The following is a 26,842-nucleotide window of genomic DNA, read 5'->3' as shown; positions in this document are numbered from 1 at the left end:
AACTATTTCATTCTGGGCCTCTTACGACCACGAAATGACATTGTTGGCTAAGCCCAACTACGTGATTTGATTCAGTCTACTTTGAGTAAAAAAACAACCTGCAGCCAGATCCGCCGGTGTGCCGATTTAACGTTAACGAGTAACAGCGTGAAGTGAACCAGACCGGGGGGTGACGGCATGTTTCACCACGTTACGGTTTTCTACAAGCAAGACTGAACTGTAACGGAACATAAAGTAACTTTAACGACAATACACAACCCAAACACGTTAGTTAACGTGATAGCTGACGAGCTTCCATTAAAAACAAGTTTGAGGGAAATGAAGCCGCTGTAGACATCTTAACGCTGATTGGCCAAGACTCGACACGTCACATCCAAGATGTTCTATTTTTGCTAAGATCCCGATCTAAACGTTTCTCAGTCTCTCACTCCAATCTCAGACACGCTGACAGGCCAGTTGCTCTGCTCCGCTCTTTTTTTTTTCTCCGCGACTTTATGACTGCTGTAATAATCGCGCGACACAACGAATCGATAATGAAATTCGTTGCCAACACTTTTGCTCAACGATTTTTATCGATTTTATCAATTCGTTGTTGCAGCCCTATATTATTCCAAATGAAAATGAATGTCCTGGCACTCCATCTCAGCGTAACCCACACACACAAACACGCACACCAACCTTGCATCACAACATCCGCTCCTGAACTCCCCCAGCAGCCCGACACAGCCTCACCCTCAATTTGATAACTGATTCCCTCCCATAAAAGTTGTTTGTCTGTAGAAAGCAGCTTGTAATGCTTATTCCCCAGTGAGTGACAGATTCTCTTGACTCTCCCTCATTTAATAAAAGTTATAATACCAGCCCTTTTCTGCGACCTTGAAGACACCTCAATGTGGCGGGGTGGGGGCAAGAGATGGGGAAGGTGGAAGTAAGGAGCGCAGGGATATGCAAAGGTTGGGAGGAGGGGGACAGTGAGTGTTTGAAAAGCGACTCAGCGGAGCGTTCAGGATTCTTGCTGAGAGAGGCTCTTTGATGGGCGACAGGCAGGCGTAGTGTTTGGCAGGCCACAGGAGGTTGGTGCTGTACGGGACTAATGCGGCAGACAAATTCTGTGATCAATCATGTTTAGCGGCCAACAACTGCGCTGGCAGAACCCCCGGGCCGACTCAGGAACTGGAATACTGAGACAAAACAAGCCACACGAAAGTGCTCTGCCCTTTTGGGCGATGTGTGTTTGTACCGTATGACTATTTGTCTGGGTGGCTTGGTGTGAGTTATGTCGACATCCTCTATTTGAGTTGACTACCGTTTGTTTTTTCATCTGGGTGTCTATTTAGATATATTTTTTTAAAGGTTCTTGAGACTGCATTTGGATGCAGAGTGAACGTATACATCCAAGTGTATTTCTGTACAGTGTGTGTGTGTATCTGTGTGTTTGTGTGCACGTCCCAAAGCACCGTCAGCAAAAGACTGGAGTTGTGTACAAGCTGATGGGCTTCAAGAACCATTTGCCCCCTCTCTCAACCAAGTAAGTCATTGCAGAGGAGAAATGTCACTCGTACAATCGCTGACGTGTTTTTATATGACTCGGCATCAGTTGAACGTCTTGTCTTTTCTCGTTGACTGCACTTTCCCACCCTTCTGGCAGAGAGTGTATGTGTGTGTGTGGGGGGGGGAGGGGAGATGATGGAAGGGTGAAAAGTGCGATCACATTGTTGAGTATGTAGCTTTCTGAGGTGTTCATGTTCTGGTGCAAGGATCCAACTAACTTAGCTTTGATATTGTGTTGCAGCTTCAGCTGTCAAAGCCCCGGCGACGGGAGAAAAGTCACACAGACACCAACAGGGTTTTGTTTTTTAAACTTCTGAATTTTCAGCAATTATGCCGACTCCCGATACAAAATGAGCCCCTTTTATTACATTTACAGTCCCTGTAAGTCTTGTAAAGCCTGTTATTTCAGTCAGAAGCCTCAGGTTAGGGGTGTTTTAATAGCGATACATGAAATGTGTGTGTTTAATAAATGATCAGATAAAAAAGTCAGTCAGAAGGAATCTGTTTTTATGTGGGTGAGCGAGCTGTGGCATTAAAAGTTTGGAAGTTTCCTCCTCATTAAATTAGCTTTAAGAGAAAGTTGCCCGCAACAGATCATATATCTCTTATTTTGTTCCTCTCCAACATCTCATTCAGGCACAAGATACGTTTTTGGCTTGCAGCTTTTCAAAGTTAGATGCAGCTGACTTAAAGACTGGAAAATGAGAAAAAGTTTCAGTAAAATATATAAAGAGATACAGAGTCATAATGTACAGTAAATGCACTCGGAAAGTTACTTCTAATCTGTCTTTCTTTGTTGAGGCAGTGTAGTGTTGCAAAGCTGTTCCATCCCACCTCTCCCAGGAGTTTCACGAGTGTTGATGGTGCATTCTTGCAAAACATTATCCTGGTGTAACGCAGATTTCGGTGTTTTCTTCCGGTGCCTGAGCCGATTTAAATACTTTTTTTTGTACACTACTCTGTAATGTTGCTCGGTATATAGATATTAAAAAGGTAGCGCGGTACCCGTTCGCTAAAAACGATAAGATTTTGATGGATACTTTAATAGCGCACTCGTTGCTCTGCTCCGCTCTGCTCTCTGTCTGCCTGCATGCAGAGCGGGGTTTAAGGGGACGGGGCGGGGCAAGTTGATATTAATGATGATGTGTAGTCCAGTAAAGCAGCAGTTTGTAGAATCCAACAGTGTCTGAGTTCTGTTGCACACGTTCCCAATCAGGCCACCTGATGCTTGTGTCTGTAAATAATATTCTTTAAATATATATTGTTTATAATTTGAACTTAAAAGGTTTGAAGCTGTAGTTGGAAGACAAGTGTGTTGTATGTATTTATTTATTTATATGTATAGTATACTTTAAACAGTTAATATATTGTTCAATTTGAAGAAAAATAATTGCCTTGGCAATAAAAAAGTATCGGTTCAGGCACCGGTATCGAAAAAAAACAAAACGATACCCATCCCTAGCTGTGATACATCCACATATTATGCTCAACATAATATATTGTACCTAAGTATACTCTTGCATCTACTATGAACTTATCATCATAATTCTCCAAAAAGCAATATGACACTATGAAGGAGTTGTAACAGTGTGGTTATAAATATGCTCATTCCGGCCGGTACCGGGCCGTGGGGCCCTTGGTACCGGGCTGCACAGAAAGAATGAATGAAAAATTAAAATTAAAATAAAAAAATCAAGGCCGGAAAGATGTTTTATTGTGAAAAATGACTGGATACATCTGTCTGTGGTAACCTCAGATGGAACGTTACTCTAAAAATGACATTTTAAAGTATTTTTCAGCTTTGTCTGTGTTCTGGATTAAAACCAAGGCAGAGTATCCTGAGATCACCAAAAAGCATGAAAACCTGCCCATTTCAACATCCTTTCTTTGTGCTGCGCGTTATAAGTTAAGCAGTAGACTGGACATAACGGTATAGTTAGGAGTAGACTGGACATAACGAACACATGTCGGGTGTCGCCGCTTCCGTCTCCCCGAGGTCGAAAATATTGTCTTCACGTAACCGGTCTGTGACGCATAAAGGTTTGGGAGCGCTGGACGAGATGATGTAGAGGACAATGCATAATATTGTGATTTGCAAAACCTGCTTCGTGGAGTCTGTGTTCCACCACAGTCCCGGATGTTTTGTTTTTTTCTAAAGATAGATTACATTTTGTAGTGAGTACATTTCAGGGGAAATGTATCGGAGTAAAAGTATCAGTTTTCTTTGCAAAATGTAATGAAGTCAAAGTCAAAGTCAACAGAAATATAAATAGTAGAGTACAGATATCCCAAAAGACTACTTCAGAATCAGAATCAAAAACCGTTTATTGCCAGGAATGTTTACACAATCGAGGAATTTTTCTAGGCGGAAGGTGCATACATTAGACATGAGACATTAGACGAGACAAACAACAATCAACGACAACAACAGTGCAATGATATTAAATCAAGTATAAGATAAAGTGCTCAGATAAACAGATAACGTTAATGTAAGTGTATGTTAAAGTGACGTGTGTTTAAGTTAAAGTGTATGTTAAAGTGATGGGTGTTTAAGTTAAAGTGTATGTTGAGTGACATGGGTGATTTAAATGTGAAGTGTGCAGGGGCGTGACCGGTAAGAAGAAAAAAAAGAAGGGAAGAAGAGGAAATAAAAGAATGAAAAAATAGTCCGAAAAAATAGTCCTGGGGGTGAGAAAATATTCCGAAAAATATCCGAAAATAGTCCTGGTGGTGAAAAAATAGTCAGAGAAGTAGTCCGAAAAATAGTCTTGGGGGTGACAGAATGACAGAGGGACGGCAAATTGCAGCCAATCACGCTCTCAGCAGAGCGGATGATGCGCTGCAGCCTGGTCTTGTCCTTGGCAGTGCCTGCAGCATGCCAGACGGAGATGGAGGAGCAGAGGATGGACTCAACGATGGCAGTGTAGAATTGCACCATCATTTTCTTTGGCAGGTTGAATTTCTTCAGCTGCCTCAAGAAGAACATCCTCTGCTGGGCCTTCTTTGTGATGTAGCTGATGTTCAGGTCCCACTTGTGTTCCTGGGAAATGATGGAGCCCAGGAAGCGGGAGGACTCCACTGCGTCGACGGGGGAGTCACACAGGATGAGAGGGGCGGGTGGGGCTGCATTCTTTCTGAAGTCCACAACCATCTCCACTGTCTTCAAGGCGTTGAGCTCCAGGTGGTTTTGGCTGCACCAGGTCTCCAGGTGATCAGTCTCCCACCTGTAGGCGGACTCATCCCCACCAGAGATGAGTCCAATGAGGGTGGAGCTTGAGGGACTCGTGACTGGAGGTCAATAACAGTACAGTAACAAAGTACTTCTACTTTGTTACTATACACCACTGGATACATTGATGTAGTAACTATTATGACAGGCCTAGGTAGATACTAATAAATGTGCCTGAACTGATTTGGCGTGGGTCTCCGTTTTCCAGAGCCCCTAAGGGTCGGTGCACTTTAAAGAAGACAGTCGGAGAAGGTTATTTGTTTTGGATTGCTTAGCTGAGTGCACTTTCATGACAGCCTTGTATTTTAAGGTTGTGTGTGCATGTTTGTCGAACTGGCAAGGCACAAATATCTGCAGCTGACACACCTTTGAGCATTGACCTGACTCCAGCCAGGTCAATGCTCGCTTAGCTGAAAGCCTCACATGCTGGCTACGACTTGGTGAAAACTCCCACAACAAAAATGAGGACAGAAAGACAAAAGCAGCAGAGGGGGAATGTTGCCATTAACTATTGGACTAACAAGAATCTCCATGCACAGCAATCAATTTGAAATCTGCCTGCATTTAGCTCTTCCCTAGAGGCCTTCATTTCTCTCCTTTGGGATTTACAACCACCCACCTCTCCTCTCTCATTTCTCTCTGCTGCACCTGTCCCACTCTTTCCTCCTGTGCACGTTCCCATCTCAAACAACCTCTCGCCACTATATCTCATTCTCTCCACTCGCCCACCATCTTCCCCTGAATGTTCTCACCTCCATGTCTGGCTCATACCGCCACCAATCTCACAATGTAGAAGCCAGTGTCTGGTGCCGCTGCAGATGGGAAGGAGGGCAGGCAGCAGCTGGGGGAGGCGGAGGAGGCACCAACTGCCTCCAGTCTCCCAGGGCTGAGGTGATTTTTAGCATCCGATCTGGCAACCGCCCACTACATCCATGTAATCCAGTTAGCCGGCCCAAAGACTCCAAATGAAGTGATTATGTTGATTAATTAAGAATACGAAAAGGGGATGGGGGTATGATGATGGTGTAAAATCAGAGAAACTGGCAGTCATATTGACAAGTTCGTTCTGTTATATGTGTGTAACTCCCTGACTATGAAGTACTTTTGTGTTGAATATCTATCATTATCACTCCCTCCAGGAAATACATGACACCTTGTGGTTCTTATGGTACTGATGGATTATTTATTCTTCAACTCGCCTCTGTCAACATCGCCATCATCAATCCACCGTCGAACTGTTTAAAGATATTTTAACACACAAAACAAGTTGGCGTTCACGTTACACGATAAACAGTTTGCACGTAAATATGCGCGAAGAACATCAACATAACGAACATACCTCGCTTGCTGCACACAACTGAGAGGGACTGAGAGGGAAAACTTGGAAAACAATAATACTTGAAATGAACACTTTGTCACTTTAACTTATAGGAGTAAAGCTTCTACCACTGTACATGTCTTGGAGCTTGTCACAACTAAATGCGTCCTAGCACAAATAGGACGTAAAAATGGTTCCTATCGCATGTAAATAGAAAACAAAATCAATATACAAGAAACAAGTTGTATAAATAATAATACAGTAAACAAGCCTATTCAATAATGACATAAATAATATTTATGGCAGTTAAAATCATTGTTTTGCGATCTACTTTTTCAGGATACAATAGATATTAGTAAATGAACAGAAAGAAAAGACTAACCATCCATTAGGGCAAAAAATATCAATAGTATAGCTATCACATATTTTATTTTCAGCAATAGTGTATCAATATGTCCGCAAATAGTAATGATTAAAAAGAAAATGTAAATCCTGTTTCAAATCTTTTGTGCAGACACCAGCAATGCACGAGAACCGTACAGGCAGTAACATTACAGAGTAACTGAAAATTGAACCTGGAGGAATTGAACATAAATGGGAAGGACCCCAGCCATAGTGGCTGACAACTTTACTTAATGCATTATTTCACATGATGTTTACGGCATCTACATGTAAGTTAAGAGTGGTCAGTGACACAATAAGAAAATACACTATGTATTTTATTTTCAAATTAAGTTGTGGCAAGTTATTTCTATTAAAAAAGTTCAGTGACAATGAGAATACCATGTGCGCTTTATTTTCATATAACACATTTCAGTTCAGTGTGTTCACTGCTGAGTGACTCTGCAATGCAAATACCTTTTTAGTTTTTTGAAGTAGTTTTGATGCAATTTGTTTTGAATTATAAATATGTGATGTGCATATTAGACTATCCAGGTAGTACACAGCAAGTTGTATTTTAAATAATAATAAATAGAGTACAATATTGCATATATATTATAATATACTACAATATGTATTGAAAACAGTGGCGGGCCGTCAGGGCCTGCTAAGCCTTCTCTGCTAAACAGAATCACAAAGTGTTTATAATTGTATTGTTTTTCACATATACACTACATGTATTATAATTATTTTTCCCTATTACCTTATTTTATCATTGTCCAGCTCCTGTGTTGCTCTGTTGTCTGCCTTCTCTTCAGCCTTCAGAAGCCTTCAGCCTGCTGTGTGGCACGGCGCCGCTGCTTGTTAAGGGTCTTCTCATCCAATCACATTTCACCTCTGTTTCTCTATGCAATCAAGAGCTGGTTAAACTATATGGAGAGGCCTGCTAGCATTATGAAACGTGTGTTTGGCCACAGGGCCCGCATGACCATTAACGTGCGCTGTGATTGGTCACAAGGAACTCCTCGGGGACCGCCAAAATCTCATCAACACCACGAATGAATACGGCCAGTTGGGCAATATGTCTAGTATCTCAGTCCTCCAATCCATTCTGACTGTTCGCTCAGTGGTTAGCATGCCCGCCTATCAATCAGAGGAATGGTGGTTCGGACACTGGCTCTGCTAGTTTTTCTTCTTTTTTTGTGTGTTTTTGTTGGATAAATCCGCATCTAAAAAGAAGAAGAAGCTAGGAGCTATCTTGACTCTCAATGATTTATTATGTGGTGAGTGGACCGCATGAGACACGCAGCAGCACATGTAGAGGAGACATTTAGATAGCAGGCTAACACGTGTATCACGATACATATTATATTGTGAGGTGCTTGCCAATACACAGCCCTCCCAAACATACTGCCAATCTGTTGATAAAATGAGAGAGAGAGAAATTAGACTCTTTACCGGAACATCTGTATTTGGATAGATGAAACAGTGAGGAAGAAACTGTCTGATAACAAAGCAGAAATAATTGTAGGATGTAGAGTATTGTAGGATATGGGGAAAGAAAGTTAAGTACATGGTGACTCCACACTTCTTGACAGAGCAGTTTCTGAAATATAAACAGTCAAGAGTTGTGTTTTGACAGTGCCTACTTGAGCACTGCTGTCAGTCTATCTCCTCCACTCACTTGCAGACCAATTGTAGTGTGTTTGGAAGATGCTGGAGGTGACTTGTCCTCTACACTGGGGACTTCACTGTGCCTGCTGGCCTGGTATCAAATATCCAACAAAACTCTAAACTTCAGCTAAGCAAGTGGAAAAGATACCCTCTCAAACAAGGCTATTAGACTAGATCATCAGATTATTAACAAGTCATCATCAAGCAATCTTAATAATAGCATCATATAATACAATTACAATCTCAAAATCCACCTAGGACAATAACTATTTTACTGGAGGAAAACAATGCTGGTTCAGATTCTATTCGGCGACTTGCAGCTTTATCACCAATGTTAAGATGATGAGACTCTTTGATTACACTGGTATAACTTGAATTACTACCTTGGGGTTGTAGGCCTCAGCCAACCCGCCTAGTTGCTGTTTACATTGATATCCGTTCAAAATGTCACCACTTTAATCCTACTAGACATTTGTGTGAAATTGTTATAATTAGTAAACGGATTCTGGAGTTATGGCCAGATATGAGTTTTGTGACATCACAGTGACCTTCAAAATAAAATCAGTTCATCCTTCAGTCTAAATGGGCTTTTGTGCCAAATTTGAAGATATTCCTTTCAGGCATTCCTGAGACACGGACGGGTGGACGGACAACCCGTAAACATAAAGCCATAAAAAGCAGCTGACCTCCCCAGTGTGTCATACAGCTACAGAGAGGACCACCACAGGGACACAAATGCTTAATGAGCCTGAAGGTCCATAATGTTAATTACACCCACGCCCATATTTTGAGTTGTCCATGCTTTTAAATAAAGTGCTGTTTTAACTTTCGTCAGCTGCCTCAAAACAAGGATTATCTGGTGATCAAACTTGAACATTTATTTACACAACATTAAAATAGCTTTGGCTATTGATTAACAGACATTAATTCAGGCATCTCACCAAAAAACATTACCGTAACTTCGAGATCAGGGAACAGGAAGTTCAAAAGTGATAACTCATTTACGGAATTAGGACTCATTCTTGCCCCACTCTATTGGCACAGTTTTACTTTTCATTGGCAAATGTTGGTTAGAATAAAGTCAAGCCAGTTTAAGCTCATTAACTGAACCGGCAAAGCCTGAAATGAACCCAACTCTATTTTGAACTATTCTATTTGAAAACAAGCATTACGAATAGGACTCTTCAGCACTTTCCCTCTCCACGAGACCTTTCCATCACCACTGACAACACAAGACTATAACAACTCCTGCCTGAAGCCTGCAGGGGTCCTAACTCTAACTGTATTCTAGACAAGGAACTGTCATACAAAGCCCACAATGCAGCCACAACCCATGTATGGGGGTTCGCTCTCCCAAAAAAATCCATTAAATCTGAACTTTCCTCACCCAGGACTCGGCTTGACTCTTTGCTCAAACTTTAATCATCCCCTGCCTTGACCACTGCAATGCCAACTGCAGTCAGGGTGCTAAAGTATTCTCTTAAACTGAAACTCATCAATCATTCCCACAATACGTGCATGTCCTTCTACTATTCCCTCCTTGAAAAATGTTATTAATAATGGAGCTGCGGCCTGAACCATGCAGCCCGTGCAGCCCATCCAGCGCTCTAAATTCTGCCACAGCGGGCTGCGTCCCCCTCCGTGAGACGACCTGGTCATCACGTCTTTTGGCTCTGCTTCCGTTGTGGGTGGATTAACCTTCTGTCTCCATTCGGCAAAGAAAAATCAATCTTATGTTTCCTTCTTAAATCTCTTCAAAAGTATGTGCCTCACGGAGTGCTCACTTCATATTTGTCAAGTGCTTAACTGTTTGAACTGATTGTACCATTCACTCGTAAGTTCCTCTTCTGAGCATGACATGAACAGCTAGATGCTGACAGTAAAGTGTAACTGTCAGATTCACCCGTCTCCCTTACTTCACACATCGTTATTCATCCTCTTGAAGTTCAACAGTCGATGTCGGTGTGACAGAGACAACAAAGCAGACACATATTGAAAGCAGGCTCTTAATGTCAACTTCAGTGTCATCTGGAAAAGCAACGTAGGTGGAGTAGAAAGCACACACATTCATGCTTTTAGGGAGAACACAAAACACATTATTACTGTTGGTCACATGGCCTTAGAAATACGGCAGTCTAAAGTAAACACAAGGGGTTAGCAGGTGACATTTTTCGTGGTTACACCCGTCTTTTCAATGTGACTCTTGTCATCGGATACGCCAGATCGGAACTCGGCTGCGTGCTCATAGTGCCCACATTTTAAACTTCAATGCAACCTGAGTCAGTCAAATGAGCAGCTATAAAACTGTAGATAAACACATTTCATTTTCTTTAAATTAATCACAATAAAATTTCCCTGTTGACTTGAAGAAAAGTCGGTGTAAGACGAGGGATGAGAGGCTCATAATGTAATTCAATGAATTAAGGCACTTCTGTTGCCTGAAGGGCAAAACAGAGATTATGAGGAGTTTCTTCACTTCGGCCAGTGAACACTTTCTTAATTCAGCTGCCATACATTGCATAGAATATTCAGTATGGACAGGTGGTTATATTTTTGATACTTCCTGAAACTCCAACTTTTTCATTCCCCCGAAATGTACTGATAGTTGTTTTACTGTTCTTTTTTGAAAAATATGTTTCTTTATAGTATTCTAGTCTATTCTCCTACTTCTTATATGTGTTAGTTGCTTTCTAATTAGGCACAACAGCCTCCACCACATCAATTAGTTTAGCTGTAAGGTTGTCAGTTCTGTTTGCCAACTCTGTCAGGGCTCCCGTCAGTGTGTAGCAGGCATAATGCGAGGGAGTCTGTGACGATGAGTCACATCAGTTTGTTTCTCGACGAATAAATACCACAACTCCTCAAGACACCATGTTCCTGTGTCTTGCTTGACAGCCACCTGCAACCTGCAGATTAAAGGGATTTAGTCCCAAAGCTCTCAAAAACCCTTGCTCAGGCACACTTGTTTAAGGTGGACTCGTTATTGAAAAAAAAGAAGAAAATCCTTTTATCTTTTGCAATCACAGCAATAATCTGTCAAAATATTTATGTTACATTAGTTTACGTTTAAACGATAAATTATTAGCATGTGCACACACACACACACACACACACACACACACACACACACACACACACACACACACACACCATGGATCTTTCTAAATAACTGGCAGCCCGTCAGGCCCAACCATGCTCCTTCTGTCGGGGAGGAAAAACAGCTATGGGATATTTAATTAAGTCTGTGAAGTGCTGTGAATATATTCTCTCTCGACGGACATTTCACGTCAAACCGCTCTTGAGAAGTTCTTTCCCACTCGTCTATCGACTCTATGTGTGCATCAGTGCTACATTGGACCACTGCCCATAATCTACAACTCTATTTCAACTGTCATTATGCAAAGCTAAAAATAAGCTGTTCTCAGTTCACTGTCTGCTTAGTGAAACACATCATGTTGTCCATCATCAAAAACCTTCCGTTATTTTGATGCTCATTACCAAGCTTGTAGTCGTGTCGTTTCGACAAAAAGCTGCAACACATTTGTGCCGTCACATGGACACAACACATAAATATGAATTATACGGCTTCAGGGAATGGCTGTTTAGCATATGAAACAGCTTCTGTGTTAGGACTGCCCATTAGTAAGCTAGCTCCTTTCACCAGCTACACAGCCTTTGATTGCAGTCATTCAACATTTCCTCTTCCTTTCCTCAATTTGTCTGTGATCTCTGCCAATTAATTTATTTAAATCAGAGCCAAGATTGAAACTATTAGCCGTCTATTCTCCAGAGCTGAAAAAGTTGGAAAATGTACAGGGTGGGAAAAGAACCAACCTGGACGTAGAACATTTATACTTTCCAAAGTTAGAAAGACAAGTGACCTTTTCAATTAAACAAGGATGAATTCTAAAAACGATCAACTTGTCAGCGTACCCAATAAACTATGAGAGCTATTGAAGGCATTGATTGTCACTAAGCTCTTGGCAGGATATGGAGCAGTTCATTGACATAATGGCTGTTGTTGTAATCTCAAGTAATTTTTTGTGTTTGAATTTCTTTGACTTTATACTGGCCTCACACTATCCGAAAAAAAGTGTTTCACAGGAGCTTGTTTATCGAACTTTTGGTTATGCTGTTATCCTGCCAAGTTAGGGATTTGATGACAGAGGGAGTCAGAACAAATTGAGTTGGTCCCACTTGTGTCAGTGTGATGGACTAATCTCTCTTCGCAGTAATTGACTGGTCACAAAACCAATCCCCAATAAGCGATTGTCCAATCATAGCTCAGCAACTGTAACCAGGCACAGCAGGTCTGTCAAGCTTGGAATTTTTTTTTCTTCAAGCATTGTGAATGAAGGCAAGAGAGATACCTTGTATTTAAAGAGTTTCTGTCCAAAACGAGGCTCAGTGTTAATGCTAATGTGATTTTGTGTCCAAAGCTGTGAAGCAAAGATAATACATTATTTTGTAGGGTTATATGTAACCTTGAAGGTGCACAATTCAAAAGGTACAAACAATCGTATTGTGGCAGTAATGCAAACAATCTGCCTTTCTGGTGAAGGCTGCATATTAATGTGTATATTCATGCAAATACCACAGTGTGAAGGACAACACAGGAGTCCACAGGAACGCATGAGTTTACAGTACCGTCAGTGTAATGTGCACTGAACAATGTAGGAAAAGAGCGCCTGAACACAGTGCATCATATTTTTTAGACCCCTATAGCATGAATACATATGTATACACCATATATGTAGCATGTGCCAAAATGGAAATATCTACATGTAGAGGAGACCTATGTAAATATATGGGTTCATTGAGGGGTTTGCAGAAGGAGAGAGCGAGCGAAGAATATTTTTCTTCATAATTAGCCATCATTGGAGTGATGACTGATTGACTGTTTTTTTCCTTTTAAGTCATGTTCTTTCACCTTCAGTAATGTATTTGTATCTGTGCAACTATGTGAACAGTACTTTCTTAGAATACCGTCACTCCACTTGACCTCCCTTATAAAAGCAGAAAGAAAACCTGCAGAGCAGGAGCCTCCTGTCGGTGTGTGCCTCTGCAGACATGTGGCTACCAGGTGAGAGATACATAAGTTTGTGGAGGATAAAGGTATATGTCAGTTTGCAAGTTTGTCAATCTGAAGGTCACTGGCTGTACTTACAAGTAACACACATAAATAAGAAAAGTATATCTTCTCATCTAAATCTCCGCAAGTATGCACATAACTGTATTTTATACAAATATCAATCTATTACTTTAACTTGTTGAAAATATATTATTACCAAAAATTGATGGGAGGGACTAAGTGTGCTCACATTCTGGCAAAGACACTCAGGTGCAAAACAAAAATACTAAACTGCAGGGCACACGGTTTGGCTCCCAATGAAATAGTTTATTTTTCTTTTCAAGGCAGCATTTTCATCTACAAGTGTGAAACAGAACAAGCGTTCTCGTAGAAGCAGAAATCAAATCCTCATCACCTGCTGGTCAGCAAACAACAGGGAAAACCAGAATTATTGTCTCGTCGCCGTATGCCTCCGCCAACCAGTAAAGTTACAAGTTTTTGTCATGTCTGACCAATTATGATCACTTCATAATTTTATCCTGTTTGACATTTGTGTGAAATTATCAAAGCATGAGCAACATAACATAAAAAGGCCTTCTTGAGTAATGGCAAAAATGTGTCTTGTGAGGTCACTGACATTGACCTTTGATTACGAAATCAGTTCATCCAAGTCCCTACAGACATTCCTGAGATACCACATTCACGAAAATGGGACATACATGACATGAGACAACCAAAATCTAATCAGTTCATTCTTGAGTTCAAGTGAAAGTTTGTGGCAAATTTGAAGGCATTTTGTGAATGAGAATGGAGAGACAGACAACCCGACAACATAATGCTGAAGCCCTTGGAAGCATAAAACCTCATCTGTCGAAAGAGCTGTTTCCCTACCTCCTCTTTGTCTGTGTCCGGCTCTCTGTTCCTCTCTATACACCAATTTCACACTTCAACCTTTCTGACATGCACTCTATTCTGTCCCTCCTGCATTTTATTTCCTAGACTCCTCTCCTCCTTTTCTAACTTCTATTTCCAATAGGTAAAAATGGAATGCCCCTTGGCAGCAATAGTCAAAAACCTATATGTCACTTTGTGCAAGCTCATTAAAGGATAATTTATTATTTTCGCTCTTTTTCCCCTCGCTGTCTCCAGGTGAGCGGGATCAATGCATCCATGAGCAGGAAACGTGAGCAGCGCGTGTTATTTATGGTGGTGATCATGGTGATCTGCTACCTCTTGTGCTGGCTGCCGTACGGCATCATGGCCTTGATAGCCACCTTCGGGCCTCCGGGACTGGTCACGCCCGTGGCAAGCATCATCCCCTCAGTCTTGGCCAAGACAAGCACGGTCATCAACCCAGTCATCTATGTCTTCATGAATAAACAGGTGAGAGTGTGTGTGTGTGGGGGGGGGTTATCTTTGGCTGCAGCAGGATGAGGTCATCTTGCATACTGAGGCCAGTTATCTCAATTGTTTTCACTGTGGTTTGATAGAATATAAATGAATCATTGTTTTATTATTCACATCAGATGTTATTCCAGTACCTTCTTGACACTGAATAATCTAAATTATGAACCTGTGTATCAATGATGAATAACATGGTGTTTTACACATCTGAATCTAGCTATTTGTTACAGATTTGAAGCACATGTGTATCAAGTAGCATCAAAAGGTCCAATATCCAGTTATCTAATGACATAAACAATTCAATAAGAAGACAGTTGGACGAATCAAATATATTCTGTTATCACCTAACTCAAGCCTTTCATGTGATTCCAACCCATTCCTGGTATTAACTGACTGTTTGTCAAACCAGAAGGGTTATTTGCGATGTCATGAAGACGTTGCCTGAAGTGTTGACTAGTCTCTCAGCGCTTAATTAACCTTTACCCATGCTGAATCACTTCGGCAGTTATTATCTTTAAGTTGGAGCTCCCATTTTGAGCTTGTTGATGTTGTTAGTAGCCTGGGACTATTATTATAACTGCTTGTATAACATAAGTTGCCTGTGTTGAGGTAATAAAACAGACAATGAGCGCATGTCACATGACTCATATAGTGATAATAAAGTTGTCCATATGGTGTGTTTGCATAGGATCCCAGTACTTGCAACAAGTTTGTAGCTACATATGCCATAAAGTTCAGTAGAGCACAGGAAAAATGTTGCAAACATCTGTCAAAAGTTGAAGGGATGAGACAGATCCACTTGTTGGGCCATCAGCTTCTAAACTAGACAGCACTGGCCCTGCTCATGCTTATTTGGCTGGAGGGCCAGAGAGACAGGATGAAAGTTAAAAGGCAGTCAGAGTTGGGACGTGAACTCCAGCATCAGACGTGTTTCATCAGTCATTCCTTGTGTTATGCCACTAGTGGCCAACACGTGGACAACCACATCTGATTTTAGATGCACATACATAAACACTGAATTACTGATTAAGGACTGTGGGACACAAAGTCGTTGTATGCAAATAATGAATCACAGCAGACCTTTAAAGTAGTGTCAAATTATTGTGTGAGTCGGGCTGATGTTTGTGTTATTAAATTCAAGCCACAGAATGATGGAAACAAGCAGGTTTTTGTTGAATCATTCTGTTGGAACCTTTTTATTTGGCAATTTCAGGTTCAGGCAAGACTGAGCTTCAGTCCAGAACAATGGCTGAAAGGGATCAGAGATCCTCTTCCCCATTTGATGGTTATTTAAAAGACTTCAAATCTGATTTAATGTGACATTTGTGAGTATACAAATCAATCAATTAATCAGGTGTATTCATACAGCACATTACTCAAGGTGCCAAATAAAAAATGTTGACCCAAAAAGATATGCAAAGAGGGCAGGTATTGTTTAATGGATAATCCCAGTTATTTTTAACTAGGTCTTTATTTACTATGACAGTGATTAATTAAGTAATTAGCTTCACTGAAGGGCTTAAACACAGTAGCTATACAGTTCACTGCTAGCAGCTTCAACGATTGAGTCCTGAAAGTAAAAAAGATGTTAATAACTTGATTGATTATGTATCACAACATTCAGAGTATAATCACTCATGTATTATTCAAATGTAAATAGTTTACCAGGGCTGGATTACCAACTGGGCCCTAGACCCTTACTGGACATGGGGGTTGAGACAGTGGTGGGCCGTCAGGGCCTTCTAAGCCTTCTCTGCTGGCCTAAACAGAATCACAAAGTTATAGCTATTTTCGGTCAGCAAGGCAGTCTAAACAGGCCTTTGCAGATTAAAGTACACAGAGAGTGGACGTTGTGGTTGATTGTCATGGACTTCAGCCAATCAGATCTTTAGTTTGACAAGCTGGGCGGATTATTTGACATGCAGGGCCTGCAAGGTGGCGTGGACGTGTGATTGGTCAGTGGCCCAGCGTGACCATTAACATGCGCTGTGATTGGCCAGTGGGGCACAGGGCGGAGCTCAGTGGGAGCTGGAATGATTCAGGTTGAAGCTAGAGAAGTTATGACATATTTTATTTTTTGCGTGTTTTGGCGCTCGGTGGAAGATAAACGGACTTGGTGGTTGGATTTTCTGCCCTAGAACGCGTGGAGGTTTCCGGGGGCGCGGTTGGGAGGCTCGGCTGTCCTCACCGGTCCATGGCACCTGTTGCTGGAACTGAAGCTCTGTAAACCGTACAAGCGCGTTGCTGAACTTGTTGTTAATAAGGATAGGCGGATGGACTTTGTCTTGAATGAACATCATCAGATGAGTTGCTTTTTGTGTTTCATCTGCGGTGGCGTTGTGTTGTATGCTGTTTTTTTATCATGGATTGTTTTGTCATGTTATAACTAAGTGTGGTTCTTGTTGCGGGGGGAAAACCCCGGTGGGCCGACGGTCGGGCGGGTCAGAGACGCGCTGAGCTCTCCCCCACTCAGAAACGTCCGCTGAAAAAAGAAAGGGAAAAAAAACTCCGGCCGTTTTGTGACTTTACAGGTACTAATAGGGGGAAATAAAAAATGGTAAACCACATGTCTCTTCTCACAAGGGTTACGGTATTGTAGCAATTTAGATGAAGTTAAACAACCATGTGGTTGCGGAGATAATTAAGGAAACGTTTTTCGAAAATAGGCGCGGGGGGCTTGATGCTTATACGGTTAAAATAGCTCGGTCGGTCCACACCGTGTGACCTCCCTCCATGGCCGTAATAGTGCAAAGAAATCGGCCGTATAGTAGAGTGAGCGTCTGCTGTCCACACATGAGAGTCTGTATTGAACGTGCCGTGTTCAATACACGCGCGGGTCGGTCTGACAGGAACTATCGGGACACTTTTTTTCTTCTTCCCCAGTCCGCACCTGATGTGGACACACGTTATTGAAGGCTTTGGTCTAAAACCCACGGCCCGCCACTGGGTTGAGATGAATCTGAAAGGTCACTGGTTGAATTAAAAAAACATGTTACATAAAATTGCTTTTGTTGCTTATCTTGTGAAATTATGGCTAATTTGACCTCTTCAGGAGTCTAAAATCTTACAAATGAAGAAATCAATTATGGGGGAAAAAAAGAAGAAAAAAAATATCCTTGGTTTGATTGTTAAAAAGTAAAGAACAAACTGAAGATATAAACTGTGATTAGATGTGACACATTGTGCCTCATTTAAAGGAGTCTCAAGCCAAAAAGGTTGGGAGCCACTGACTTAGGAAGGCAGAAGGCTTCAGGTTCACTGTGTGGCAATTAGTTTGTGACAATAGGATTAATTCAGTTTGTTTGGGAACTCCACAAAAGCCAGGGTATTGCAAGCCCGTCAGCCAGAAGTTTACTTCCCTCCATATTTGTCAGTAAATTAATGCAACTCCTCAAGACCCTAGCCAGGTTCCCATGTCTCCCGATCCTAAAAACATAATATAAACTGCAACAATAAAGGCTTTAAGTTGACACCTGTATTAAGTCATTTTGGTGAGTTGTTTTGTAGAGGGACCTTTTATTCTTGTAGTTCTACTGTACATGGTGCATAATAAACAAGTAATACAAAATCTAAGTCAAATTGCCACAAAAGAATCATGATTTACTAACTCATATATAATGCTCAGAATGGAGAGGCCATGGGGCTCCTTGCAGGTCAGTCCAGTTCCTTGGTTTTCACACTTTCTCATTAACTTTGCTTGCTGCCTTTGTGTTGTATTCAGGTTTGTTTTGCTTTAGTCTTAAAGCCTGCATTAAGCATTGGCACAGCAATATCCACAATAATTTATGAATATTAAACCAAACAAATGCACAAGAGTAATTATTTATGTATTGGCTTGCCAACCTCAGTGAATATAGAACTGCTGTATGCTTTGCACCTATGTTTATACAGCCACTTTCCGAAATATGTGATAACAGCAGCTGCAAAAATGTCCACAGATCCTCCTTGTTCCCACAAGGAAGTTAACGCAAACACATTTCCCGATTGACAGATTGTATTGACAGAACCTATGATGTGAACGCAGCAACTGCATACTTAGTGTCAATGCTACTTTTCAGCTACTGCAACATTTTAAGAAATGGCTAATAACTGTGATTTGGGGCTTGACTGCTGGAGATGATCCTGACTCTCTGGGAGTGTTTGGGAGAATCCATCTACATCATAGAAAAACTAGGAAAAACTAGGAAAGTAAGGAAAATTGAGTTGAACTTTCTTTGTGTCCGATTAATATTTTGGTCAGGAACTTAACTTGCAAACTTTATACTTTATTTATCAAAAGTCTTTGTACAGAACAATAGATTCACATTTTAGATTTATGATGTTCTTTTCTGCAACGCAGTTCATCGCGGTGAGAAAAAATAACAGATAACCAGCGGATTGTTTTCTATTCACACTGCGACAGACTGATAAAACCTTTCTACCCTCAATGTAATCTTTATCATCCCATTCTGTTCTTTTAAGTGAACCACAAAAAGCTATGTAAGGTTTTAAAAAATATTCTCTTCAGACTCAGAATGTCATGTACTGTAGAGAGAATTACATACAGTGTTGTATATTGGAGAGCAAATCTTATCACAGCTTCCAAAGCAAATCAAGAGTTATACTTTCAAGTGTAAACTTTCCTCAGAGTTCCCATCAAAAGTTATTTTATTGTGGAGTTGGAAATCAACAAAAATACACCCTGTTCCAGATGTTGCAACGTCAGCTGGAGGTAGACAAGAGCCTGCATTGGACTCCCATCTGTTCCATCTCACAGTCCCTTCCTACTCAAGCCCACGCCGCGGCTATCTGAACTTACAGGGACATCATGACAGCATGAGAGCGCGAAAGTGTGAGAGAGGGACAACGAATGTCCTGTATGTCATTTTCAGTCTTCAATTCCTCCCAGCCCGTTACTATGGAAACTGTGAGTTGAGGCGAGTTGAAGACTAAAAATGCTGTACAGATACAAGTAGCAGCTGGTGTGTCCATCAACGATGAACGATGCTCATAGCCATGAGACCTGAGGTGGATGTCAGTGACGTGCACGGAAAAGCAGAGGAATTATGGGTAAGTTTACACTGAATCATCTTTATTTCATGTGAATAGTTTGCAGTGTATGTTCACAGAGTGTAGCCAAGCTTTGCTGCCAAAACCGATTCCATGAATACATTTACACAAAATAGTGAGAGGACTTAAACATTGAAGGAATAGCTCAACAGTTTGAGACACGCAAATTCACTTTTCTTTGAGAGCTAGATGAGAAATTTGAAGTGCCTCTCACATCTGTCATCTAAGTTAGATATAAAGCTTTACCCAGCAGTGGGTTAGCTTAGCTTAGCATTGACTGGAAAAAGGGGGAGAAAACGGCTAACTTTGCTCTGTCCAAAGAAAACAAAATCTACCTACCAACACTTCTCATTAATTCACAGCCATATTCTTTGATCGGTTCAAACACTGTGTAAAAGTACAATCTGTAGTTTTATGACTTTACATAAATGATACATTGGGTAGCGGTCTCCATTGTTGTTATTATTACTCCTCGGTTCCAGAGCACAGCTGACAATGGCTTGACAACAGCTTGACAATGGCCAAAGTCCTGCCCCTGGCACTGACTCGCTAATTATTAGTCATCATTTGAATTTAACTGTAAATTATAATACGGGTAGATCAAATCAAGCATTCTGATTGCTTAAGAGTGAGTCACGGGATGTACTTTATTCAGCCATAAAGTACTGTACAGCCTGTTTACATTTAAAACGTTACATATCAGTGTGCACTTAAAATAACAGGTAGATTTAAATTGCGCGACCGTTAGTTGTCATTTCAAGCTTGACAGTTACCAAACATGTTTCGTGTAAACTTTGATATTTTGGGGGGAATGACTTTTGATGAGAATGTTGGCGGTGAATAATGTATTTGTGGTCCCTGTTCCTGCTGTACAGTCAAACATCGATACGGCTCACAATCAGGAAAGCAGAGCAGATAACGCTCTGAGAGCAGACTAGTTAGCGGGGAGCGAGTGCATAAAACCGGAAACTAAGATGAGGAATGAAAAGGGTTTGATCACAAAATCATGATAATTTCCAGTGAGAGATAATTACGTCGGTAATTTCCCGACGCGAGGCAAGTTCTCTAAACATCATGGAGGAGAAAAATGACGGAGAAAAGACGGACAGAAGCAGCGAGAGCACTTCTTTACATCTGTGCTGAGTGTCATCCTCCACCCTGCATTCAACCGGCAGTCAGTTTTATAGTCTTGTATGTGTATGGCGGCAACAATAATGTACAGTTCAAGGGTTTGCCGGACCTCTGCTGCGCATCGGGCCTAACAACACCCTTGAACAGTACATTATTGACGATACAGTACTGCCTCTCGTACCTTATTGCTTAAGAAATGTCTGATATTTATAGACCACACTATTTCTCTTATAAAAACCCTGTGAAGGAAGAAGTCTTACATGCAATAAAGAAACAAAAGTTGAATATCCAGTTAACGCTTTGATTTGGCTGAACATTATTAATTTACTTTATTTTACTTTTAAGACATTTTGTTTCTGAAGCTATTTGGCCTTTGTATAATTATCAGTTAACTATTTGTGCCAGCACGCACCATGGGGGACAAAAGTTCAGGGGTGCATGACTAAGCGCCGCGACCACTTCCTGCACGACGTGCAGGCCATGAGCACTTATAGCGTGAAGAGCTCAGAGTAGAACCCCATCGAGGACAGTTGCGGAGGTTCGGGCATGTATAGTACATCATGCATTAAAACCTACAAATGATAAATCATAGTTTTAAAATCTCTCTCTGCAGATACTGATTGGATAAAAGAATCAGAAACCGTTTATTGCCAGGAATGTTTACACAAACGAGGAATTTGGATAGGCGGAAGGTGCATACATTAGACATGACGTTAGACGAGACAAACAACAATCAACAGTTAACGACAACAACAGTGCAATGATGTTTAAATCAAGTATAAGATAAAGAATGTGCAACATAATGTAATAGCCTTATTTCTTTATTTCTGTCTCCCAAGATATCTTAACACTGTTGAACAGTAAAATATATATTTTCTAACATGAGAAATAGAATTATGTATCAGACCCAAATTAGCTCTTAATCAGGTACACAGGTATTAAAACCAAGACAAAGGGCAAATTTCAAAAAGTTGTACTTCATCATGTCATTAAAAATACATTCCAAATGGAGCGCTCAATAGTGCAGCGAGTCCAAGTTGGCAGGCAAAAATCACAGTTAATTTTATTGTACTTGGCACTTAAACAATTAACACTTTTTAATTGAATTATTTAGCTTATATGTAGCTGCTTATTGTAGCTACTTAAGCACGGTGCTTCAGGAAATCAGAGAATTGTCATTCTGTTCACACGCTCCTGTGTTGACACTCATTATTTTTCCGGCTTCATATTCTGTGATCTGCAGGATACTTCACAACATCGGGAAGTGTATTGGATCAAATTAAGTCACGCAATCTGCGAATGAAGTAGTGGGTTACACGCACTGAAAGGTTTTTGATAGCAGTGTCACAAATCATTAAAGGAAAAGCTATTCATTTATATATATATATATAAATATCTAAACAATGATTGAATAGGAAATATTGCCTCTGAGATAAAACTTTGTGTCATCTCCAGCCCTCTCTTTGAAATACTCCATCAGTGCATGTCGCTGCTTCCATCTCCCCATCATACATTATCTATCTATCTGTCATTGCCTTGACCTTGACCTTAGCCTTGATGCCCCTGTGTCTTCCACCCTCTACCTTTTTTTCTGTTGTCTTCATCTCCCTGTCTTCCATCTGTCTACTTGTATATTCTTTGGACAGCTGAGGGGAGCAGGGAGTATGCATCAGCACCACAGAGAGGTGTGGATCGTCTTGCTTCTTTACATCTCTGTGCTAGACCTCGCTATTAGATGACCTATATGTTAAAGACAGACAGACAACGGGGACGCATGTGTTGCTCATAGATATCGTAAGGAGAATTTTCTGGTGATGTCCTGAGGCGTTTCTCTCCCTGTCTTTCCCGCTCTGCACCTCTTCATACCCAGCAAGCATTTGACAGGAGATATACAGGAGAAGTTCAATGTCGAGTCAAAGGACTACAAAATAAATGTAAAACAGATGAGTTTGTGATGCTGTTAGAATTCCTGTTAGCGAGAGGTTTCCAACTGAAAAGTACTTAGTTCCATCAAAATGTGTCTCCATCCAAAGCAGTACATTGATTCCCAACATGGCTGGTACTTTTGTCTGCTTCTCCAAACTGGGGGCGTGCCGACCAAAATCGTCTGTATACACCGACTATGGGTTAGTACCTCATACACCCCACTTCAAAGACCATAACTATCCTTTTAAAAAGGATATGGCTGGCAATATTCTTTATTTCTGTAAGTTTTTTTTTAAAGTTCAAGACACTTTTATAAAAAAAAAAGAAAAAAAACGTTGAGTCCTTTCCCTAAGCAGCCAGATCATGTAGTTTAACAAACCATTCTTGAACAGGAAAAAGAGTATATTTATTGAAGACTATTCTCAGCTGCGCTAGAGAGTATTTACAGCAACAGGACGGGGATTGATGGCAGTGCTCCTGCTCATCGTAGTGATGTCATCACCAAGCGCAGCAGTCATTTTTAAGTAAAATTGGTACAACAATTGAGTTCATAATAATCTAATTTCATTGTGTTTGGATCAATTATCAATCAACCCAGTATGGTGTCTTCCTCTCCATATCTATCATAACATATTTTGTTCACAGTTGAAATGTTTTTAATGTGCACATTTTAATTTTGTGGTATCTCCACTCCCACTAGATACGTTCATCATATGTTGTGCTCATGAGAAAATGTAGTAGACTATAAGTATACCTGAAACTGAAGTATACTAAGTATACTACGTTTACTCAAGAGTGGCGTCTTCAGAGTCCCAATTTAACAGGAGCTGAGGAAGAGAACTTGAAAATGGTCTAAATTGTGGTCCAGTGACTGCCAGTGTTGTGAATTTGCCCTGAATTTAGTTGGAAATGCCTGGAATTTTAAGTACAGCCAAATACCCTGTATGCATTGTTATGCTTTCAACCTGCTGCTGGGGTCCTCAATTATTCAGAATCTTCCTACCTGTCCATCAGCAGATACCTAGACTTCGAGCTGGCTAATACAGGGGCTCTGTGATGTGCAGAGGTTGGAGTTGAACAGGAAGATCAACATTAAATCATAATCCTGAGACTTCCAGATCTGTTACTTGGATTGAAAAAAATATCCAGGGGTCCATTCATCATGCCCTGACAGATGGTGTGTATACATTTCAATGCCTTGGAAACGATCCACCCTTTCTGTCCACATAATATTTTCAATGTGTTCGGAGTCTTGGTGCTGGTTAGAATACAGCATTTGTGGAGGTGTAACCCTGAAAATGTTTATTTGAAATCACTGAGAAAGTGTCAACAGTTTGAAGAAATATATATTATAGTATTATATCAATTCATGCTGAAAATCACTTGCAACTTAAATCTTGCACAGTAGAATTTCAAACTAATTGACTTTCAGTGCTCAACTCACAGCGGGAAGAGTAGAGGAGAGTGAGCCTGTTCTGTCATCCTCTGTAAACGAGTCATTGAAGGACCTCATAGCTACTGATGTTACGTGCTGTGCCGAGGCGTCAAAGTAATGAGGAATTATCTAAGATTTGTTTTATAAAGTGTGTATCTAGGATGTTATTGTTTTAGATGAATTACATCTTTGATTAAGCCCAAAGCCGAATCATTGAAAAATCATTGTGGCTGAACAAAAAAAAATGAATAAAGTCTCCCCTTTTCCTAGTTACACAAGCACTGCCCTCTGCCCAGTTAAACCAATGCCTCTTCAGTTTTATAAACACCTTTGCCCCTTTTGCCATTATTATATTATAATACAATTATTGAAGGATTGATTTCCAAACTTTTTTTGTTGCAAAACTCACAAGGCAATTATACTACTGGCACAAAATACAACAGCCTCAATCACAAAGTACATGTTTGAGATCATCTGCAATAGATCTGCCTGCTCTACATTCTTGGTTTTGGGTGTGCATGAGAAATGAACCCTTTTGCTCAACAATTAGCTGGAAAGCTTCTATGCTTTACGAAGCTTCGTCCCACCATCACTACTTAGTTGCCTCCCTCTCTCTGTATAACCAAAGGGTTGTCATGTCTAGCCACAGCTGCCTTGTAGCAGTGTGAAGAATAACTACGAGAGGTTCCAACTCACTCACCAGTGATGATGACAGTGTTGGCAGGGAGCCAAACTTAGTCAATGATTAATAGCATTGGTGGAAGTAGTAAGCCACAGCAAGATAGTTTACTTAGGTAAAAAGGTACTATTAACAGGATTAAAAAGAAATTTAAAAAACATTACATGCATTCAACATTTTACTAAAAGAAAATATGTAAGTATAATCAAGAAACTGTACTTAAGATTGAGAGTAAGCGTACTTACTATGCAGCCAAATAGGCTCTTAAGTTGTAACATTAGGCTATATATTACAGTATTAGATTATTATTGATGCAGTAACATGCAGATGCATTTGATGTTGTAGCAGGCTTCAATAGAGCAAATGTTCTTCATTTCTATACTGACATCTACTGTATACTGGATACATTGTATTTCATACATAATTTGTGTCCCGTGGCATGCATATTGTTCTACATGAGGGAGAGAGGAGAAAAAAATATGAGGCAAATTTCCATTGGGGCAAACGGCAGCTTAAATCAGGCAACATATTGCCCAATATCATATTGCCCAATATGTTATGGATGTAACATGTATATGTATTGCATTCCAATAACATGTCCAACAGTGTATTTTTCTTGGCTATATGCTGGTTTCTTGACTTATTTTTGCCTTACAGTACATTTCTGATCACGTGTTTTTATTTTATGCTTGCCCCAGTTTTACAGATGTTTCAAAGCCCTACTGCGTTGTGAGACTCCGCGACGAGGCTCCAGCATAAAGAGCTCCTCTAAGGTCGCCACCAAGGTCATGAGGGGTGTACCCGTTACTGGTCCCCGCCGCACCAACAACTTCCTATTTATGGTAGCCTCCCTGGGTGAACCGGTCTCCACCATTCCTCAACTGGGCCCCTCAGTGGAACCGACCATCGATGTCACCAGAGGCCCCTCTTCAGACACCAACAGACCTGTTGTAGTTTCACTAGTGGCCCACTGTGATGGCTGATGATTGGCTAGAACAATGAAATCCCAAAGTCCCCAGCAAGGAAGTCATTAATTATGAGTGTTACTGAGGCTAGGAGAGCAGTAGCCTGCACGTTTAGGTGGATTTAAAGCATCAGCTTTACCCTGGCTAGTAGACATGATGGACCGTTAACAAAGGCAAATCTTGGCCTGCCTTTGGATAATATAAACCTGCAGAAGCTGGGAGTCTGCATTTCTCTGCAGAGAAAAAGCATATATCTCTCCTGCTACGATTGGGCATTTGAATTGTGTTCTCATCATGATTTTTGGAGAAAGTCCTGTCAGACCATTATTGTAATAGAAGAATAATTGTAGGGCTCATTTTTGTTGTGCAATGTCTCTGGAGTGCAGGAAGAGGGATAAGATGTATTTTTGTATTGACTGCTTACTGACTGTGGTGACAAAGTGAGGTTGAAGAACATTCAACTCAGCATTTTGAAGTATTTTCTAGAGTGGACAAGATTAAAAAGATGTAAGAGACTAGAATAATGGGAATGTACAAAGAATGATTTTTACGTATCAGTCTTTTTAGCTTTTTATCCCTGCCAGTAATATAATGAATCACTTCTCACTTTGAAAGTAGTGTTCAATTTTTTAATCTAGCATGCTAGCAATGATTCCACTAGGAATAGTGGAGTAGGTAAATGTTGGAGAGTTACTGTGCAGTTCCTTTTTGTTTGGAGAAAATACAGTATCTGATCATTTTCAGTCCACAATAATGATAGATACTTGGTATCTGCAGAAATCCTGAAAATGTATGCCTCTCTGGAATTGTTTTTTCAGACTGACATTTCCGCTTGTGCTTAAAGCTGTTTACTCTGTTTTTTTAACTGGGTGTAATCATGTGTTAAATAAACACAGGCCCTTTAATGTGAGTGATCTTCAAACATCCTTAACAATGATTAGCAGTTCAGTGCCTTGCTCATAGGCTCATAGTAGTCAGCAGTGCACGTGTACAGGCATCAGCTACTGCATTCAAACCATTTGCTTCCAC

The 26,842-nt window shown here is 40.7% G+C and overlaps 1 protein-coding gene across 1 annotated transcript in view; it reads left to right on the top strand.

The window, feature by feature from the left end:
• The window catches only part of tmtopsa (teleost multiple tissue opsin a), a gene marked incomplete at both ends in the record, with an annotated part of 52,471 nt that extends 26,640 nt beyond the window's left edge, over nucleotides 1–25,831 (top strand). The window contains 2 exons of the mRNA XM_079219517.1: nucleotides 14,374–14,607; nucleotides 25,547–25,831. Of these exons, the coding sequence (XP_079075643.1) occupies nucleotides 14,374–14,607; nucleotides 25,547–25,831 (519 nt within the window). The remainder of the gene's footprint in view (nucleotides 1–14,373; nucleotides 14,608–25,546) is intronic.
• Nucleotides 25,832–26,842: the final 1,011 nt, after the last annotated feature.

The sequence above is a fragment of the Taurulus bubalis genome, assembly GCF_910589615.1.
Source record: "Taurulus bubalis genome assembly, chromosome: 1".
Lineage (NCBI taxonomy): Eukaryota > Metazoa > Chordata > Actinopteri > Perciformes > Cottidae > Taurulus > Taurulus bubalis.
This window is presented reverse-complemented; position numbering and strand designations above follow the sequence as displayed.